Source organism: Mastigoproctus giganteus, chromosome 6 (assembly GCF_048544385.1).
Source record: "Mastigoproctus giganteus isolate SK-2022 chromosome 6, ASM4854438v1, whole genome shotgun sequence".
Taxonomy (NCBI): Eukaryota; Metazoa; Arthropoda; class Arachnida; order Uropygi; family Thelyphonidae; genus Mastigoproctus; species Mastigoproctus giganteus.
The window spans coordinates 157,183,541-157,198,325 of NC_143580.1; the positions used below are offsets into that span (position 1 = coordinate 157,183,541).

At 40.3% G+C, this 14,785-nt stretch overlaps 1 protein-coding gene across 1 annotated transcript in view; it reads right to left on the reverse strand.

The window, feature by feature from the left end:
• The window catches only part of Rab3-GAP (Rab3 GTPase activating protein), a 606,356-nt gene that overhangs the window by 472,060 nt on the left and 119,511 nt on the right, over window positions 1-14,785 (reverse strand). Inside the window, exon 6 of the mRNA XM_090376553.1 lies at window positions 11,908-12,009. Coding sequence (XP_090232679.1) covers window positions 11,908-12,009 — 102 coding nt within the window. The remainder of the gene's footprint in view (window positions 1-11,907; window positions 12,010-14,785) is intronic.

Sequence of the window (14,785 nt, forward strand, 5' to 3'; positions counted from 1 at the left end):
TTCTTGCACTGCTTCTACAGGAATGAACAGTAGCCTGGAAAGCAAGGTGCTGGGGATTTCAAGAACTGCTATGAATCATCATGCCACCACCCTGATGGCCATGAGGACCAGCATGAGCGACCTACTCTGGCCTGCAAGAAAAAAAGCCAAGATAAGCACCAAATGAGACAATGATGAACTAGAAGATATAACCAACCATACCCTGACATCTCTGAAGTGGACACTTCTCAGCTCCTAGAGGGTACAGTTATGGAACAAATCCTTACTTTGCAATGTGAGCTTAGGGCCCTTAAGGCCCAGAAGTCAAACAGGATTACCTTAGCTGTCATGTGTGAGATAATCCAGGTTTAGTCTGAAATGGAACATCTCAACCTCTATGCTGACCATGAGAGAACAAAGGCAAAGCACGAAGCCTTCTGTGATGGCCTTGGAAGCAAAATGCTACTGTCCCCAAACATACACTGATGCATTGAGGATTCCTGTTGCTTAGGAAAAAAAAACCAAGGATGCCTCAGTGGACCAGGAGAAGAAGTCCCTTCTTCACAAGCCCCACCTAGAACTACTCAAGCCAGCATCACCGTGGAGACCAGTGAAACAGTCAAGATGCTGTGGTTCAAAACCTCATAAATGAGCTGAAATCCACCAGAATTAGAGCAATTAGAAAAATGAGAAGCGTAGATGTCATAACTGAAACTGCATCCAGACAACAGGCTCAGTCCATCATCAATCACCCCAAAATTCCCACTCTCAGGCTGGCAGCAGAGGCACCAAAGAAGAAAGGGCACTCCATCTTATATGATGTCAATAAAGACCGCTCTCCAGAATTTATAGTTGATGAAGTTCATCAGAAAAATTTCCAGGCTGACACAGACATGCAAATCACCAGAGAACACATCAAACTTAAGTATAAGACACCCTCCAAGTCAAGCCTTCATAGCAATTGGATCATCGAGCTTTCTCCATGAGCCTGGCAATGACTGAAATCATAATACAGAATATTCATTGGTTGGACAAATCACCGCTACAGGGAACTCATCCCTATTCCCAAGTGTTTCCAGTGTTGCCACTTTAGCCACACCACATATACATGCCTGCAGACCAAAGCAATGTGTGGCCACATCTTCAAGAGCTGCTCCAACAAAACCAATGTTCCCACCCATGCTAACTGCAAGGTAGCCAGGAAAAATTCTTCCCACTCCATCCAGGGTAGCAATTGCTCCATATATTGGAAAGCCAAGGGAGCTCAACAAATGAAAACAGATTATGGCTGAACAACCTAAACCATACAACTCCAGTGTAATCAAATTCCTGCAGATCAACACACAATGTGCCAGAGTTGTCATTTATCAAGTCCATTTTAAAGCAGACGAGAAAAACGTGGATATAATTCTCCTCCAAGAACGCTATACACACTCAAAGCATAAAATCATTCAATCTGATGAGGACACCTTGAGCTGCCATTGCAGTTCACAATTCCAGCCTTGCAGTAATCTGCAATCTTGTTCTGCTCTACTTGGACTGTCTGTGCTCAAGTGATTGGACCCGCAGGAACCTTCTATCTCATCTCTATGTATTGTAGATCAGGAGTGGACGTAACCCCATCCAATAACTGCAATTAGTCCTGGAAACGTTCCCTAATGCAAAGATCATACTCGGAGCTGATGTAAACTGTAGATTCCTCTCCTGGTTCAGCATTACAGAGGATCACACAGGCACCCACAATGGATAGCACCTAGAAATTTTTTTACTTACAAATATTAGCATTAGTAGAGGAATATGATACAAGAAAGCAAGCTTATGCAGCATCAGCCAAAAACAAAAAGAAAAAAAAAAAAAAAAAAAAAAAAAACTCTCCCATTTCACCCCTCTGTTCTTTCCAAATACCTGTCCAGCTCAGCCTTAAATTTATTTAGGCTATCAACTTCCACAACAAAGGATGGAAGCCTGTTCCACCAACCAACTACCTGCTGGCTAAAGGCAAACTTCCACACATCTAACCTACATCTAACCAATTTGAATTTATGCCCTGTCAGGTGATTATTCTGAGTAAGAGGAAGAATCCCATCAGCATTGAGCATGCTCAAACCATTCAAGGCTTTATACACCTCAATCAGATCACCTGGCAGGTGCCTAGTCTCTAGACACTGTAATTTGCAAAACGTAAGCCTTTCTTTGTAAGAGCAACCCTTTGTTCCATTCATATACGTGGTCTCAGTACTAATCTTAATGATGTCCATTTCCACTTGCAGTCTGCCAAACCCCACATACTTTTCCTGACAGAATCTCAGTTATCAGTTGATTCAACTACTGCTCAACTCAGTTGCCCAAATTATTCACTGTATGATTCCTTTCGTCTCAAAGGTGGTACTTGTGCATATGTCCATTCCGATATTCCCTGTCAGCGACTTGGTAATATTAGCATTAGCATTAGTAGAGGCATATGATGCAAGAAAGCAAGCTTATTCAGCATCAGCCAAAAAAAAAAAAAAAAAAAAACACACCACTCCCATTTCACCCCTCCGTTCGTTCAAAATACCTGTCCAGTTGAGCTTTAAATTTGTTTAGGCTATCAACTTCAACAACAAGTGATGGAAGTCGGTTCCACCAACCAACCACCCGCTGGACAAAGGCAAATTTCCTCACATCTATCCGACATCCGTCCTTCCTCAATTTGAATTTATGCCCTCTGAGGTGATTATTCTGTGCAAGATGAAGAATCCCATTGGCATTGAGCATGCTCAAACCATTCAAAGCCTTATACACCTCTATCAGATCACTTCTCCGGTGCCTAGTCTCCAGACTCTGTAATTTGCAAAACGTAAGCCTTTCTTCGTAAGAGCAACCCTTTGTTCCATTCACTAATCTTGTTGCCCTTCTCTGTACCCGTTCCAGCAGCTCTACATCCTTCTTGAAATGAGGCCTCCAGACCTGTATACAGTACTCAAGATGTGGCCTAACCATTGCCTTATACAAGGGAATAATCACATCCTTATCCCTGCTAGAAAAATTCCTGTATATCATTGACAAGACACCATGAGCTACTCTTGCAGCTCGTCTGCACTGCTCAGAGAACTTCATATCTGCCTGCACAATTACCCCCAGGTCCTTTTATTTTCTACCACTGTCAGCGTAGTACCACAGAGTTGATACGTTGATCTGAGGTTACTGTTTCCCATATGTAAAATTTGTCAATGTTAAACTTCATTTGCCACCTCTCAGCCCATCTGCTCAACCTTTCCAGATCCTGTTGCAGCAGCATAGCATCAGTCGAGTCCTTAACAATCCTACCAACCTTTGTATCGTCTGCAAACTTGGACATTAAGCTTGATATACCATCATCAATATCATTTATAAATACAGAAAACAACAATGGACCCAACACTCAACCCTGAGGAACTCCACTAATAACATTAGTCCACGTTGAGCAGTGTCCATTGATTACCACTCTCTGTCTTCTGCCACTCAACCATCCCCTTATCCATAGCAGCAATTTGCCTCCAATGCCACACTGCTCCAATTTGTGCAGCAGTCTTCCATGTGCAACAGTATCAAAAGCCTTTCTAAGATCCAAATATATAATATCGAAGTTATTCCCTGCATCCAGTTCTTTTGTGACTACATCATAGTATCCAATCAAATTGGTCAGGCAAGACCTGCCCTTAACAAAACCATGCTGTGTCTGAGCTATAACTGAATTCTTGTCTAGATGATCCTGCAGTGCTTCTTTAACCAGTGCCTCCATTAATTTACCTGGAACAGAAGTTAAACTAACAGGTTCTCTCCTCCACTTTCCTCTCAGTTATTACAAAATCATCCAGCTCACTGCCAATGTTTACTTTACCTACATCATTCTCCTTCCTGAATAACTCCTCATGCGTGAATGTAGATGCAAAATACTCGTTTAGATTGTTAGCTACCTGAGCAGGATCCTCAACTGTTGAACCATCAATATCCAGTGGACCAATCTGATTCATCCCTTTCCTTCTTGATTTTAAATATGTAAAGAACTCTTTTCTGTTTTTCTTTGCATCCTTTGCCAAAGATTTCTCATAATTTGTCTTTGCCTGCCTAATCTCCTTTGTGACTTGGTTACAGACCAACTTATATCTATCATAGGCTTCCATGTCACCCATTAATTTGTATGTATCCCATGCATTTTTCTTCTCTGCCACGTCTCATTAGTTCATCTGACAACCATTTGGGCCTGAACCTTGAACAATATTTCTTGGTTGGTATGTAAAGCCTGGTAGCTTCCAAGATTAGTTCCTTGAATGCTTCCCATTTTGAGTTTGCTGTTGGTAACATCATCAGTTGGTCCCACTGTATAGAATTTAAATACTGTCTCAGACCATCATAGTCGCCTTTACGAAAACAAAAACCCTTCCCTTTACCTCTGATGGTAGTTACCTCCTTGAGTAAATCCCACTTCAACACACTGTGATCACTGCCACCTAGTGGTTCATTTATCTGCAGATTCTTAATGCATGAAGAATCACTACTGATAATCAGATCAAGAGTATTGCTCCCTCTTGTTGCCTCACAAACATGCTGATGTAGAAAACAATCATCCAATAAATCCACAGAAGCCTTGCTAGTGTGCGAGTAACCAATCCACAAATTCCAGTCAATATCTGGGAAATTAAAATCCCCCATTATAAGACTCTCTGATTTACTGGCCCACTCTATTTCCCTGTACAATATCTTATTATACTCATCAGAGTCATTAGGCCTATAGCACACTCCTACTCTCAATTTTGATTTCCCTATGCTTATGTCACACCAAACTGACTCGACACTGCCCTGTCCATCGATGTCGACTGGCTTCACTTCCTTGGACTTTTATGTGTTTCTTAACTAATAGCATAACCCCTCCTCCCCTCCTGTCCTGTCTATCCTTTCTATACACATTGTATTCCCCAAATTCTACTTCCGCATTACTTATATCTGTGTGACACCACGTCTCTGATATCCCAACAATATCTGCCTTTGATGTTTTGAGCAATACCTCAAATTCATCAAATTTATTTACCAAACTCCTAGCATTGGTGTACACGCAGGTATACATGCACCTGTTTCTATTCTTAGCTACCCTAACACAACCCATGTGTTTACTTGTACCGCAATGACTCCCAGCAGTCTCTGAAATATCCTGCATCTTGTTTTTCAGGCTTCTGCTCATTTCAATAGAAGCAGTGCAAGAATCACTTCCACCTCTGCCAGTGGCTACTGTTAATCTATTAGTCCTTGTATCCCCCCCAAGTAGCAGTTTTCCGACCCACCTAACACTGCCTCGACAGCATCAGCAAAAATCTCACCATTTAATATCCTGAATCCACCTAATCAACTTTCTACCTTCAGCAATACCTGGTTTGAGACCACTATTAATCCACTGTTGCTACTGGATTGATCTCTGAAAAAAAAATCACTGGGTGACATGTCAATGATGGTTGGAGAATGAGCAATCTCGTATCACAGGGTCATCACTTTCAGCTGTCAAGAACAATGGAGGCCCACAATCGCCATTCATCTGAGGGAAAAAAGATACACCATGTCAAAAGCCAACTGGGATCTGTTTTCCTCCACCTTTCTAACTTCACTCCCCGTAAGCCCTTGATTCCATGCAACTGGAAGAATAACAAGATCTAAACCAGCACCAGAAATCAGTTACCAAACTATCCTACATGCTTGTAACATGTTCATCAGGAAGAAAAATCCTTGTGCCAGTGCTGTCCTGAGCTTGACCAACTTTGCTGTTCTGTTCATGCTTCAAGAAGGTCATTTCAATGAGCCCAGTCTACCTGGCCACAAGTTGAAGTCAATTCTTTAAGCAACTAGTACTGCAGAGTAAGGAATGATTATACCTCTGTGATCAAAAGATGTAAGATTCTTGGGAAAGGCTGGTCCCCACCTCTGGTAATGCTGACTCCTGGGAGCTGGTGTATTGCAGTACCACAAATAAGCTCACTAGGTGGAGGTGGGGGGGGTAATCAATTCAACTATTACTCCACAGGGAACTATGACTACTACCTGGTAAAAATCCATTGAAAACACCTTGGACATGCTCTTTGGTCAGGCACCTGCACCAGACACTGCCCAACAGATTGAGATCTGTATATAGAATGAGCAATATGATAATCAGGTAAATGAGCAACCACTTACCATTGACAAATTAAATCAAGGCCTCCGCAGAGTGAAGAGCAAGAAATATCCAAGCCCCGATCTTAGTGAGACGGAAGTCTCAAAGAAAGTGGCACAGATAAATCCTCATTTCCTTCTAAATCTCTACAACTGCTGCATTGCCTCTGGTGTCTTTCCTGCTAATTGGAAGCTCACTAACAACCACGTGATACTCAAATTCCCTCAAAACCACCAGACCAGCTGCGATCTTCCAATCCAATCATCCATTCCTCCCAGTACTGAGCAAGCTCTTCAGGTGTCTTCTACTCAATTGCCTCCTACAATCTCGCTACTACAATGAAGCAGGCTTGCAGTCTGATAGACAATATGGTTTCCAGCTGGGCTGTTGCACTGAAGACGCCCTACAACAAATAACTGCTGCCACCCCACCACCTACAAATATTTTCTTGTAATCACCATTGATTTCGCTGGGGCTTTCATTATGCTCTGGTGGTCTAGCATTTTCCACAGACTCCAACAGCCTCAGATTCCCAAAAGCCTCTACAACTGCATCCAGGACTAAAATAATGATCTCATCAACTTACCAATCTCTCTCTTTCTTTCTCATCCAATCCACAGGGGTTGTCCACAGGGCACCATCCTTTGCCCACTCTTGTTCCTGTGGAACATCATCTTAGATAAACTGCCTAGACTTAGGATCCGTCAACACACACAAGCCTATGCCAATGACCTTATTTTTATAATCTCCGCTGACACCAGAGCATCCCTTGAGGTCTCAGCCAACCAAGTACTACAGGTCCTCCAGACTGAGCAATCTGCACATGCTCAAGATTTAAGCAGAAAAAGCAAAATCAATATTCCCAAAGGGTATCCTTCACAGCTTCTGACAGCAAAACTTGTTCAAATCTGGCAAATTAGATGGATGGAATATGAAAAAGGCCTCATTACTTAAAAAAAAAAAAAAAAAAACTGGCAGAAGTTGCTCAAATCTCAAAATTGCCCCCCTGGTTCTCCCCAGGCCTCAACACCACTTTCTTAATCACCAGCCACAGATTCATTAAACAGAAACTCACATCTATGGACATTAATAATGATCCCTTCTGTATATGTGGACAATCTGAAGATTGGGCACATCTCTTCTACTCCTGGCCATATGTGATGACCTTCACAGTGTGCTCATCGCCAGGATTCACGACTGCCCTTTGGTCTCAAAAACCTGTTTTAAAATGAAGACTATTACCAAGAATTTATTAAATATGCACAAGATCTCTTTACTGAAAGGAAGACCCTTCTTACTATAAAGACACCCACAGATGTCTTTCTGGGCGCAATGACCACACTTATGTATGGTCATTGCACCCAGAAAGATCATGAATTTAAGGATGATACTGCTGAAGATCAGCCAGCATCCTGTGCAAATTGTAAAGTCACCACACAACCATTCAATAAGAGATCTTTCCTGCCTGGAGTACAAAAAAGTGAAGAGCTTGTACCAGACAAGAATTAATTATGGCTAGATGTCTATCCTCAACTCCTCTACAAGAGATTAAGTTTTTACAACTAAATGCACAAAGGGCTAGAGCAGTTGCAGGCCAGCTGACGCTCAAGTCACAGGAAGATAAGATTGATGTCATGCTTCTCCAAGAGTCCTACATTCGCATGGGAGGTGTGGTGGGCTATCCCACCTACTACAAAATAATACAGTGTTCTGATGACCAACCATGGGCTGCCATTGTCATCAGAAACCCTGAAATTGTTGCCACAAGAGTAACTCTGCTCTGCACTTCCAGCAGTGCTTGTGCCCAAATCCAGGCACCCTGGTGAGGACATCATCAGAGTCATAGAAATAATAGACTGCACTTGATATGCATATGGGCAACTGCTGATATGCATGGATGCCAACTGCCATTCCATCCTATGGCACAGCTTGACTCCAGACTGGACCAGTGCTAGAAATGGTGAACACATGTAAGATTTCATTTTAGCCTCCAGATTGCAAGTCCTAAATAAACCAGGTCATCTGTCCTCATTCAGCAGTCTTCTGTGGGAAAGCACTATTGACATCACATTGGCTACACTAAACATAGCCTGCAAGTTCATCAACTGGTCTGTTCAGAAAGCTTGGATGACCTTGGCTCACAGAGTGATCACATGGTGCACTTACCACTATCTCCCCTGGATGTCAACTGATACAATACTAAGAAGGCAAACTGGAGTCGATTCCAGGACGAGCTGATCAGGATCCTTAAGGAAGATACTGCAATACCTAACAACCACTCGTTGGAGGACTGTGTACTGCAACTTACAAGATTCATCGAGAAGGTTTGTGACATATCTATCCCTAAAAGGAAACCATACCATTATGCCATTCTGTGGTGCCATTTTAATCTGCAAGCTATGAGAGTGAATGTCCACTAGACCTGCAAGAATTTCCAAAGAGTCCGAGTTTATCAACCACCCCATGCAATTGAGGCTGCAAGAGAAGCTTATCACATCCTTGGGAACTCATACACCAATGAAATTAGACGATGTAAGAAGCCTCATAGCAGACACTTGTTGAAACCACCAGAAATTCTAACCCATGGGGTATTGTGTATCGTATTGTGATGAACGAGCTATCCAGAGGAGAATTCGTTCCGGTTAATCTTGAGGTCACAAGCAGAGGACTATTCCAGCATTTAAGGAAAGGACTACCAACTTAAATCATAGGACAGGAACTTAACCTGGCCAATTACTCCAAACAAGAAAAGAGACATCTCCAACTACCTCCTCCTAAACTTATGGCAGGAAGAATGGAACACTGAAAAGGGAAGAATTACCAACAAGTTTCTATCCTCAGTCAATTTTACCTACAACAAGCCTCCTCCCTGGCTTTCCCCCTGGGTTACATCACTTTTGTGCTTATGGGACATGGATCTTTCGAACAGAAGCCCACAGCCCTTGGGATTGAGAGCAATCCAAGATGCCACTGCAGCAAAGAGGAAACCTGGGAACACATGATATATTCCTGTCCTACCTACGATGAACTTAGCCTAAGACTATTTACTGAAATACAAGGATCTCCACACAACTAGGAACACATCCTCCTAGCTGATGAATCAATGTATGCTGCTTTTGCACGATTTTCCCAGGCTGTACTCACAATCAGATGGACCAAAAGCCCCAACACTAGAATTGGAAGGATGCAGTGCTATCTATTACCTACCCAATGCCAAAGAGGTAAGATCATGCTAGAACCTCAAGTCTCAAGTGCAGGATCTGCACTGTTACTCTCCGCAATGCTAACACCTCGCCAGTGCAAGATGCCGGCACCCCATGCAGGGTGCAGGATCACTACTGACACTCAACAGAGTGCAGCATCTTCATACTGAGCACATGGCTATTGGTGCTCGCACAGGAGCACTTGCTTCTGTGACTTTCACTCCCCTTCCCAACCCCCACTTCACCTATACTGCTTGGTGGACTGTCTTCCCTGTTGGTCCACCTTCTTCTGTCAACCCACATTCTGACCACCTCTACCCTTATTTCCTCATACGCTCTCCTTCCTTTTTTTTTTTTTTTTCTTTCTTTTGAACTTGGACTTCATCCAGGAAGCTCGGGCGACACAGGTAGAGTCCAGCCAGAGAATAATGGGCAGCCTGGCTTACCTCCTAGTGGTGGTGACGGGCAATGTACGGTCCCACTAGGAGGATCTGGGCCAAGTAGCCAGAGGGACCAAACACAATACTATGCACATACAACATGACACACATACTTCTGGCATTTACAGAGTTCTGTATACTAGACGAGTACCAATGGCACAAATGTGGGTGCCCACCGGTGGCACCTAATACTATGCCAGTATGTCAACTAGGGGGACGTCTTCATCTACAATGTAATACTCTCACTTTCCCCACCCTTCTTGTGTACACCCTGTACTCCCCCACACTATCCTTTTTTTTACTTGGTCTCCATCGTCTGAGGAAACTCTGGCGACCCTGGCGGGAAAGGATGGTTGCAGGATAGATGTGCATAAGTTTGGCTTCAGCCAGCAGGTGGTTGATTTTTGAAACAGGCTTCCATCTTTCGTTGTGAAAGTGGATGGGATGAATAAATTCAAGGAAGAACTAGACAAATTCTTGGAGGGTACAGATGGCTGTACTGTGTTGGGTTTTTTTTTTTTTTTTTTTTTTTTCCCCCCGGCTGATGCTTGTTTTCTTGCATCATTTACCATTACTGCTAACTACTTAAGGATCACCCTGTATATATAAAAATTTTGGTAGAAGAGAAAAAAGGTAGTAATAATTTCTTTATAAAAAACAATGGTTAGGTCACAACTTGAGTATTGCATACAGAACTTGGAAACTCCATTTTAGGAAGGATGTGCTGCTGTCAGAGAGGGTACAGTGACGGGAGAAAAAACTGGTTAAGGAAATAAAGGGGATTCTTATCAAGAAATCAAGCTGTTCAAGGTCTATTGTCATTCTGGCTTTTTGTTGGGTTGATAAATGAAACAAGTCTCTGCTTAGCTCTACTTTCCAACCATTCCTCTCCCCAGCTACTCCCAGCTAGCCCCCTTCTTGTAGAGCTAAACAAGTCTTCTCTGTTTAGCTCTACTTTCCAACCATTCTTACTCCCAGCTAACCTCTTCTTGCCATCTTCTTCTCGGCCGTCCTGTTTTTCTTTTACCCTCCATTCTCATTTCTAACATCCTCTTTGGCAGTCTGTAATCCTTTATTCTCTTTACATGACCAAACTATAAGTCTGTTCTTCTCAATCTTTTCTTCTAATCATTCTTCTCCCACTTTCCTCAGAATGGCCACATTTCTTACATTATCTCTCCTGGTCTTTCCAGGAACTGGAAAGACCTGGTCTCAAAAACTATTTCCATCTCTTGCATTCTGATAATATCCTTCTTTCACATTACCCAAGATTCCAATCCACAGGTTATTATTGGTTCAGTAATAAGCACTATACAGAGTACCATCTTGTCCTTCTCAGGTACCTCCTTTCTCCAAACTAGCTCTTTTACACAGTTATAAAGCATTCTTCCTTGGTCTGTTCTTCTAGATATCTCTTTATCATTCTCCCTTCTTTATCTATTGTACTCCCTAAACATCTTAAACTATCCACTTCTATCTTCTTTTCCTCAGTAAAGATGTTAGTAAACTAAATGCCAAGTGAATTTTCACAATTAGTCACATAACACACAAAAGGGGCATTATTTTAAATTGAGAGGAGATAATTGTAGACCAGATGCATGAAAAATTTCCTTTAATGAAAGTGTTTAATCTTTTGAATAAACTGCCACCTACTCTTGAAGATGGGAAGATTATTTTAATTTAAGGAAAGATTGGACAAATTTGTGAAAGAAATGAGTAAAAGGAATAAGGAAAAATGACAATGAACAACTGTGTGTGTGTGTGTGGTGGGAGGGAAGCTGATTATACTTTAATCATTTATATAATCATGCTATTACTATTGAATACTATATTAAATGGCTCTCCTATTTGTTAAATTAATGTATAAATAAGCTCTCCTTATCTATTAATTAATGCAGAAGGGTTTGTTTGTTTGTTTATTTGGTTTTTAGGAGCATTTGCAACTAAGGCCATATTGCTCCGGGATATGCGGTGGTCATTCTCTGACCTTTCTGCATCCTCCGTATTTGGTGGTGATGGGCTCAAACCCCGGTCTAATCAAGAAGCGTGTGCTACGCACTGCTGCTCCTTCCCACCTGGCTACGGAGGCGCCTGATGCAGAAGGGAATCACATAAGTATGATACTTACTTGTTCAGAATATCCTCCCAAATCTGATGAAATATGTGTTTGGCATCGTATTTGTATAACAGGATCTTCATGCAAAAGTTGGGACAGCAACAGTTTAGCTCGCTAGATTAATGAAAAGACAAATTACAAGAAATTTTTTTCACTTTAAATAAAGTTCAGATTAAATTTATTCTTTCTTTAAAAAACCAAAACAATACAAGAAGATTCCCTCCCCATCCACTAAGCAAAAAATACCCATTAAAAACAAAGCAGTATTGCTCATGTATGTTTTGTTTCAATAAAAATTTTCATTTAATAACCTCTCAGTTTTAATGTTATTTACCAATCATAGTGTGATATGTATCGATAAAAAAAAAAAAAAAAAGTTTGAAAGTGGAAATGAGAATTTATAACTTTTAAGGCACCTATCTCTGACTATTATATAAAAATAGTATGTTATAACATACATTTCTACTACACTACTCATTTCTACTCTTTCTCCCTGTACATTTTTTTGAAATGTACAGAAAGAAAGAGTGATTCATCAGTGCATGTTTTGTTTTGTTTGGTTTTTAAACAGCCAAACCGCAGAGATTAAAAACTTACACTGTGTACCATCATCCCAATTCCATGTTTGGTTTTCCAAATTTTTAGGATGAAAAAATAAAATAATCATACAGTTCATGCCCAGACTACCATAACCCTAGGATTTCAGGTCATTAAAGTTCATCCCAAGTACAGCCAGACCTCTCTCAAATGAACTTCCATATAGGAAATTTTTCTATGTAGCAAACTATTTTGATTTCCCCTTGGTCATTGAAAATAGTTTCCATATAACGAAGGAAATTTCCATAAAACAAACTGATTTTTGAGACCCAGGTATGCATTGTTCGCACCTCTGGCCTTCAGGGCAATAGAGCTGATGCTATAGAAAGCACGAATTGAGAGCTAAAAGGATTAAGAATTAATCACTTTAGTTTTTAATAGCTAAAAGGTTTAATTCTTAAGAGCATTCCACAATTTAGTGTTGCCCATAAAGCCTTTACTGTATCGAGAAGTTGCACTGGTCAACTGCTATCTATGTCCACAGTCGTTGGAAAAAATAAGGCATATTCCCAACACAGACATTGCCTCTGGTCAACCTGTTTTCTATTGTAAGCACCCTATTACAGAATTAGGAGAGATGATTTTCCTTTATTCTGGAAATTCATCCGTTGTTTCGCAGAAATGAGTCATACATACTTTCACTCAATTTCACCTGTCTCTGTATGGTAGGCACAAGTGATCCCTAAATCAGTTTTGTTTTAGCTGCTGTGCAAGTAACCTTACAATGTCTTAGAAGAATGTCTAAGAAGAAGTCCTTGAGTGTAGTGGAAAAAGTGGAAGTGCTTAATAATGTAGATCAGGGCATTAAAAAAAAAGAAATGCTTTAAAATTTGGTATCGCTGCCAGTAGAGTGTCAACCATTCTGAAAAACTGTTTCGATTCTCAAATTGTTTGAGGGACTCAGTCAGAAGCATTTATGAAATTATGCCTATATGAAGATGTAGATGAAGCAGTTTTTAAGTGGGTGAAGTTGATTTGAGACCAAAACACGTCGACATCATTAATAAAAGAAAAGACTATGGAGTATGCATCTTTTCTGGCCATAACACATTCCAAGCCAGTTCGGGTTGGCTGTACAAATTTAAAAAGCACCGTGGCTTACTCAAAAAAAGTTATTTCTGGTGAAAGCGGGGTTGTAATTGAAGAAGACTGTACTCATTGGAAACAAACAGTTTTAAAAAAAATTATGGAGGACTACTAGCCCAAAGACATATTCAATGTTGATGAAACAGGTCTATTTTTTAAATGTTTGTCGAACAAGGCACTGAATTAAGGGTGAAGTTGTTTTGTTTTAAAACAAAAGTTGTTTAAAAGTTGTTTTGTTGTTTTGTTTCAAATGTTTCCTTTGTTTTAAAAAACATTTTAAAACAAAGTAATTGTTTTAAAATGTTAGAAAATTTATTCCTTACCAATTATTTCTGATTTATTTCCCATGTTTTACTGTATTTCTGAATTACAGAATTTTTCATTGTTGAAAAGGTCATATTTCTTTATAACGAAATTTCTGTATAGCAAATTTTTTCAAGCGAATGATCAATTTCGTTATATAGAAGTCCTACTGTATATTTCTCAACTTCAGTCAGCAATGGAAACTGAATTGGCCTTTTCCACATGCAATTCAACTCTTCCTTAGTTTCTTCTATATCGCATGTGTAGATATGTTTGCGTATTGTGAAGGTTTCGATTTAGTGCTTCTGCCAAATTACCAGATTAGAAGTATTTCCAGTACTCAATAAAAAAAAATAAAATAGAAGTCTACTAATAAAACATATGTGGTTATGTCTCCAAGACTGTGGTAGAAATAAAAACCCATGGAATTGAATGCATCAAATGTCTACTTTGGTTTATACTTGACAAAGCGCAATTTTGCTACCTGACATCAAAGATAACCAACAATCAAACTGAACTACAATCATTAAAAAATGAAACAATAAAAAAAGGAGAAAGATAACATTCACCTTTGGCAGTGAAAATGCACAGCTCCCCACCCAAAGAGATGCACTTATTATGGAAGTGATGCATTTACAAGAGATGCATTTATTGTAGAAATGGCAGAAAATGAACTGAAACAAAAACAGGGAACCATCAATTAGCACTTCACAAGAATACATCAATGACTGTATCTGTCATTGACTGCTTTCCATCCAAATGACAATGGATATTCCTATAACATCTGAAAACAGAATGAAACATGAAAAATGTTTCATTTATTATGACATGTTACATTTTAAGTTTCATTTGTTTCTATACAATTTAAATAAATGAGCTTAACAAATGAAGTGTATATTTGAGA